Source organism: Nanorana parkeri, unplaced genomic scaffold (genome assembly GCF_000935625.1).
Source record: "Nanorana parkeri isolate BGI_ZX_2015 unplaced genomic scaffold, ASM93562v1 scaffold4177, whole genome shotgun sequence".
Lineage (NCBI taxonomy): Eukaryota > Metazoa > Chordata > Amphibia > Anura > Dicroglossidae > Nanorana > Nanorana parkeri.
Window position 1 is genome coordinate 2,755 of NW_017310444.1, and position 7,654 is coordinate 10,408.

Genomic DNA, 7,654 nt, shown 5'->3' on the forward strand with positions numbered 1-7,654 from the left:
GTGTATTTAAAGTGCACGTCTCCTTTTATATGACCCCCTTCTACTCATCCCTGCTATCGTACCGCCTCTGTAAGACCCCCTGATAATGATTATATAGAGTTCAGACAAATACTTTATCCTTTCATCAAACTCCCCCAAAACGATCACAGTGCACACTCACCAGCCGACGGGGATGGCGAAGTAGAAGATGGAGAGCATTCGGCTGCGCTGGTCTGCCACGAAGAGGTCGGCGATGATGGTGGGGGCGATGGTGGAATAACTGGCCTCTCCGACCCCAACCAGACCTCGTGTGAGAAGGAACAGGGCGTAATGCTGAGCGGGGGAAGGGAAAGCACCAATGAGAAGAGCCGCAGGCTGAGAACATTACCGCACTTCATGGAGAACTTATAGGGGTTCATCCCACCATACCTCAGCACAGAGATGATGGGCACAGGAGTACAGACCCGGGAACTCAGCACAGGGATGGGGGGAGCTCCTCATAATGGGCACAGGAGTACAGACCCGGGAACTCAGCACAGGGATGGGGGGAGCTCCTCATAATGGGCACAGGAGTACAGACCCGGGAACTCAGCACAGGGATGGGGGGAGCTCCTCATAATGGGCACAGGAGTACAGACCCGGGAACTCAGCACAGGGATGGGGGGAGCTCCTCATAATGGGCACAGGAGTACAGACCCGGGAACTCAGCACAGGGATGGGGGGAGCTCCTCATAATGGGCACAGGAGTACAGACCCGGGAACTCAGCACAGGGATGGGGGGAGCTCCTCATAATGGGCACAGGAGTACAGACCCGGGAACTCAGCACAGGGATGGGGGGAGCTCCTCATAATGGGCACAGGAGTACAGACCCGGGAACTCAGCACAGGGATGGGGGGAGCTCCTCATAATGGGCACAGGAGTACAGACCCGGGAACTCAGCACAGGGATGGGGGGAGCTCCTCATAATGGGCACAGGAGTACAGACCCGGGAACTCAGCACAGGGATGGGGGGAGCTCCTCATAATGGGCACAGGAGTACAGACCCGGGAACTCAGCACAGGGATGGGGGGAGCTCCTCATAATGGGCACAGGAGTACAGACCCGGGAACTCAGCACAGGGATGGGGGGAGCTCCTCATAATGGGCACAGGAGTACAGACCCGGGAACTCAGCACAGGGATGGGGGGAGCTCCTCATAATGGGCACAGGAGTACAGACCCGGGAACTCAGCACAGGGATGGGGGGAGCTCCTCATAATGGGCACAGGAGTACAGACCCGGGAACTCAGCACAGGGATGGGGGGAGCTCCTCATAATGGGCACAGGAGTACAGACCCGGGAACTCAGCACAGGGATGGGGGGAGCTCCTCATAATGGGCACAGGAGTACAGACCCGGGAACTCAGCACAGGGATGGGGGGAGCTCCTCATAATGGGCACAGGAGTACAGACCCGGGAACTCAGCACAGGGATGGGGGGAGCTCCTCATAATGGGCACAGGAGTACAGACCCGGGAACTCAGCACAGGGATGGGGGGAGCTCCTCATAATGGGCACAGGAGTACAGACCCGGGAACTCAGCACAGGGATGGGGGGAGCTCCTCATAATGGGCACAGGAGTACAGACCCGGGAACTCAGCACAGGGATGGGGGGAGCTCCTCATAATGGGCACAGGAGTACAGACCCGGGAACTCAGCACAGGGATGGGGGGAGCTCCTCATAATGGGCACAGGAGTACAGACCCGGGAACTCAGCACAGGGATGGGGGGAGCTCCTCATAATGGGCACAGGAGTACAGACCCGGGAACTCAGCACAGGGATGGGGGGAGCTCCTCATAATGGGCACAGGAGTACAGACCCGGGAACTCAGCACAGGGATGGGGGGAGCTCCTCATAATGGGCACAGGAGTACAGACCCGGGAACTCAGCACAGGGATGGGGGGAGCTCCTCATAATGGGCACAGGAGTACAGACCCGGGAACTCAGCACAGGGATGGGGGGAGCTCCTCATAATGGGCACAGGAGTACAGACCCGGGAACTCAGCACAGGGATGGGGGGAGCTCCTCATAATGGGCACAGGAGTACAGACCCGGGAACTCAGCACAGGGATGGGGGGAGCTCCTCATAATGGGCACAGGAGTACAGACCCGGGAACTCAGCACAGGGATGGGGGGAGCTCCTCATAATGGGCACAGCGGGTGTACAGACCCGGGAACTCAGCACAGGGATGGTGGTCTCATGCAGGACCCTAATTGTTCCCTAGGGGGACCCCGACCATCGCCCATCTGGGGAGAGAAGGAAGGCGTCAGAGAGGAGCCTTTTACATAAAATCTCCACCTGAAGTCCTAATGGCGTTACTCCGTGTGTTCCTACCCATGCAGGAGGCAGAAAAAAGGGGCGATGGGCTGGTCTGTATTGCCCCCCTGTGTTTGCGGGCGATGTCTCTCTCTCAGCGCTATAAACGTTACAAGGATTTGATGGCATTTGAATGGACGCTCGGCACTCATGACATCACCCGGGTATCAGGCTGAATGAGGGCGGGCAGCAGAACTTACCTGTTTGGGTATGAAGGAGCTACAGAGGGTCACGATGGACCAAAAGGAAATGCCGAAACACATGATGTACTTCCTGTTGTGGCGGTCACCCAGATAACCGAATACAGGCGCCAGCACCATATAACTGCCAATAAATACTGGAGAGGGAGGAAGAGAGACGATTATACAGACGCTGGAGATAATGGAAAAATCATTAGAGCAACGAAATACGGAACAGTATATGGAAGTGTATATAAAGACATACATTCCTTTCCACAACTTCTCATTTACAGCGCGAGAACAAGAGCTGCACTTCCAAAGTCTTCAGCAACATGTCTCCGTACTACAGACCAGAAACCCCACCCCCTGCTGCAGAAGTCAGCCCACCCTTCATATGTGCATACGTGGAATACTAAGTTATATAGATACACATCCACGCGGGTCCGCCCCTTCATACAGGCCCGCTACGGGGGACGCCCCTTCATACAGGCGCGCTACAGGGGACGCCCCTTCATACAGGCCCGCTACGGTGGACGCCCCTTCATACAGGCCCGCTACGGGGGACGCCCCTTCATACAGGCCCGCTACGGGGGACGCCCCTTCATACAGGCCCGCTACGGGGGACGCCCCTTCATACAGGCCCGCTACGGGGGACGCCCCTTCATACAGGCCCGCTACGGGGGACGCCCCTTCATACAGGCCCGCTACGGGGGACGCCCCTTCATACAGGCCCGCTACGGGGGACGCCCCTTCATACAGGCCCGCTACGGGGGACGCCCCTTCATACAGGCCCGCTACGGGGGACGCCCCTTCATACAGGCCCGCTACGGGGGACGCCCCCTCATACAGGCCCGCTACGGGGGACGCCCCTTCATACAGGCCCGCTACGGGGGACGCCCCTTCATACAGGCCCGCTACGGGGGACGCCCCTTCATACAGGCCCGCTACGGGGGACGCCCCTTCATACAGGCCCGCTACGGGGGACGCCCCTTCATACAGGCCCGCTACGGGGGACGCCCCTTCATACAGGCCCGCTACGGGGGACGCCCCCTCATACAGGCCCGCTACGGGGGACGCCCCCTCATACAGGCCCGCTACGGGGGACGCCCCTTCATACAGGCCCGCTACGGGGGACGCCCCCTCATACAGGCCCGCTACGGGGGACGCCCCTTCATACAGGCCCGCTACGGGGGACGCCCCCTCATACAGGCCCGCTACGGGGGACGCCCCCTCATACAGGCCCGCTACGGGGGACGCCCCCTCATACAGGCCCGCTACGGGGGACGCCCCTTCATACAGGCCCGCTACGGGGGACGCCCCTTCATACAGGCCCGCTACGGGGGACGCCCCTTCATACAGGTCCGCCCCTCATACAGGCCCGCTACGGGGGACGCCCCTTCATACAGGTCCGCCCCTCATACAGGTCCGCTACGGGGGACGCCCCTTCATACAGGTCCTCTACATGGGACGCCCCTTCATACAGGCCCGCTACGGGGGACGCCCCCTCATACAGGTCCGCCCCTCATACAGGTCCGCTAGGGGGGACACCCCTTCATACAGGTCCGCTATGGGGGACGCCCCTTCATACAGGTCCTCTACGGGGGACGCCCCATCTCCTGGGGCCTCCCCTTCATACAGGCCCGCTACGGGGGACGCCCCCTCATACAGGTCCGCCCCTCATACAGGTCCGCTAGGGGGGACACCCCTTCATACAGGTCCGCTATGGGGGACGCCCCTTCATACAGGTCCTCTACGGGGGACGCCCCTTCATACAGGTCCTCCCCTCATACAGGCCCGCTACGGGGGACGCCCCTTCATACAGGTCCTCTACGGGGGACGCCCCTTCATACAGGCGCGCTACGGGGGACGCCCCTTCATACAGGTCCGCCCCTCATACAGGTCCGCTACGGGGGACGCCCCTCATACAGGTCCGCTACGGGGGACGCCCCTTCATACAGGTCCGCTATGGGGGACGCCCCTTCATATAGACGCCACAGGGAGGTCAGTACATTTAGAGGCCACAATAATGAGTGTGTGTTTGTACCTGTCTGCACCAATCCCGATTGGCTGTCGTTGATGCCAAAAGCTTTCTCAATATTGGGGAGCACCCCTGAAAGAGAGAGAAGAGAGGATTACACCAGAGCCAACAGTTCAAAGAGTCCTTCCTCCAACACATTCCTGATTCAACCTAAAAACCAACTAGGCCCTCCCCCTTGCTGTGATTGGATTGGAGCAGATATATATTTTTTCAATTTCTGAAAATCGACGTGTTATTTTTTTTTCTTTTTTGGAGTGCGGGAATTTCAGCAATAAACAAACCGACCTGAATGATTCAGAGGAGTAACTTACTTCCCCTCCCTACCGCCTCAGGCTGCCTCATTATAGAGACGGCTCTGTGCCAACACACCCAAGGACGGGTACGCTGCCATGTATGACATGTTGGTTCTCGGATTTAGATATTTCTGTAGATCGATGTCCTGTATAGACGTACAGTAGCAATTTCCTAGCAGTCCCGGTACTCAGAATCCCCCCCCTCAGGTCACAGATTAATAATGAAACCTCTTGGCTACTGAGAATGTCAAGCAGTATTTGAAGAAGCGGCCCTCGTTGTGAGGACCTGGAGGGCGCTCAAAGTCTAAGTCAACAATCCACATTTCTGTTACACACAATTAAAGGATAAGTGCACTTATCATTCCTACTCCCTTCTCCTGACCCCTTCCTGTCCCCTCCTCAGACTCACACTGACCTCCATCGGACGGCCGCGGTTCCCCTGTTTGTTTACATGCCGTGGTTCAAGTCTACGGGGCTGTGTCCCGAGGTCAGAGACCATCCCATACAAGTCTACGGGGCTGTGTCCCGAGGTCAGAGACCATCCCATACAAGTCTACGGGGCTGTGTCCCGAGGTCAGAGACCATCCCATACAAGTCTACGGGGCTGTGTCCCGAGGTCAGAGACCATCCCATACAAGTCTACGGGGCTGTGTCCCGAGGTCAGAGACCATCCCATACAAGTCTACGGGGCTGTGTCCCGAGGTCAGAGACCATCCCATACAAGTCTACGGGGCTGTGTCCCGAGGTCAGAGACCATCCCATACAAGTCTACGGGGCTGTGTCCCGAGGTCAGAGACCATCCCATACAAGTCTACGGGGCTGTGTCCCGAGGTCAGAGACCATCCCATACAAGTCTACGGGGCTGTGTCCCGAGGTCAGAGACCATCCCATACAAGTCTACGGGGCTGTGTCCCGAGGTCAGAGACCATCCCATACAAGTCTACGGGGCTGTGTCCATCATACAGGCCCGCTACGGGGGACGCCCCTTCATACAGGTCCGCCCCTCATACAGGTCCGCTACGGGGGACGCCCCTTCATACAGGTCCTCTACATGGGACGCCCCTTCATACAGGCCCGCTACGGGGGACGCCCCCTCATACAGGTCCGCCCCTCATACAGGTCCGCTAGGGGGGACACCCCTTCATACAGGTCCGCTATGGGGGACGCCCCTTCATACAGGTCCTCTACGGGGGACGCCCCTTCATACAGGTCCTCCCCTCATACAGGCCCGCTACGGGGGACGCCCCTTCATACAGGTCCTCTACGGGGGACGCCCCTTCATACAGGCGCGCTACGGGGGACGCCCCTTCATACAGGTCCGCCCCTCATACAGGTCCGCTACGGGGGACGCCCCTCATACAGGTCCGCTACGGGGGACGCCCCTTCATACAGGTCCGCTATGGGGGACGCCCCTTCATATAGACGCCACAGGGAGGTCAGTACATTTAGAGGCCACAATAATGAGTGTGTGTTTGTACCTGTCTGCACCAATCCCGATTGGCTGTCGTTGATGCCAAAAGCTTTCTCAATATTGGGGAGCACCCCTGAAAGAGAGAGAAGAGAGGATTACACCAGAGCCAACAGTTCAAAGAGTCCTTCCTCCAACACATTCCTGATTCAACCTAAAAACCAACTAGGCCCTCCCCCTTGCTGTGATTGGATTGGAGCAGATATATATTTTTTCAATTTCTGAAAATCGACGTGTTATTTTTTTTTCTTTTTTGGAGTGCGGGAATTTCAGCAATAAACAAACCGACCTGAATGATTCAGAGGAGTAACTTACTTCCCCTCCCTACCGCCTCAGGCTGCCTCATTATAGAGACGGCTCTGTGCCAACACACCCAAGGACGGGTACGCTGCCATGTATGACATGTTGGTTCTCGGATTTAGATATTTCTGTAGATCGATGTCCTGTATAGACGTACAGTAGCAATTTCCTAGCAGTCCCGGTACTCAGAATCCCCCCCCTCAGGTCACAGATTAATAATGAAACCTCTTGGCTACTGAGAATGTCAAGCAGTATTTGAAGAAGCGGCCCTCGTTGTGAGGACCTGGAGGGCGCTCAAAGTCTAAGTCAACAATCCACATTTCTGTTACACACAATTAAAGGATAAGTGCACTTATCATTCCTACTCCCTTCTCCTGACCCCTTCCTGTCCCCTCCTCAGACTCACACTGACCTCCATCGGACGGCCGCGGTTCCCCTGTTTGTTTACATGCCGTGGTTCAAGTCTACGGGGCTGTGTCCCGAGGTCAGAGACCATCCCATACAAGTCTACGGGGCTGTGTCCCGAGGTCAGAGACCATCCCATACAAGTCTACGGGGCTGTGTCCCGAGGTCAGAGACCATCCCATACAAGTCTACGGGGCTGTGTCCCGAGGTCAGAGACCATCCCATACAAGTCTACGGGGCTGTGTCCCGAGGTCAGAGACCATCCCATACAAGTCTACGGGGCTGTGTCCCGAGGTCAGAGACCATCCCATACAAGTCTACGGGGCTGTGTCCCGAGGTCAGAGACCATCCCATACAAGTCTACGGGGCTGTGTCCCGAGGTCAGAGACCATCCCATACAAGTCTACGGGGCTGTGTCCCGAGGTCAGAGACCATCCCATACAAGTCTACGGGGCTGTGTCCCGAGGTCAGAGACCATCCCATACAAGTCTACGGGGCTGTGTCCCGAGGTCAGAGACCATCCCATACAAGTCTACGGGGCTGTGTCCCGAGGTCAGAGACCATCCCATACAAGTCTACGGGGCTGTGTCCCGAGGTCAGAGACCATCCCATACAAGTCTACGGGGCTGTGTCCCGAG

At 57.6% G+C, this 7,654-nt stretch overlaps 1 protein-coding gene across 1 annotated transcript in view; it reads right to left on the reverse strand.

Moving 5' to 3' along the window:
* Positions 1-7,654, reverse strand: part of LOC108803768 (protein spinster homolog 1-like) — a gene marked incomplete at its 3' end in the record, with an annotated part of 11,146 nt that overhangs the window by 2,729 nt on the left and 763 nt on the right. Inside the window, exons 2-4 of the mRNA XM_018575575.1 lie at positions 6,322-6,387; positions 2,534-2,670; positions 161-312 (exon numbers count right to left, since the gene is read on the reverse strand). Of these exons, the coding sequence (XP_018431077.1) occupies positions 161-312; positions 2,534-2,670; positions 6,322-6,387 (355 nt within the window). The remainder of the gene's footprint in view (positions 1-160; positions 313-2,533; positions 2,671-6,321; positions 6,388-7,654) is intronic.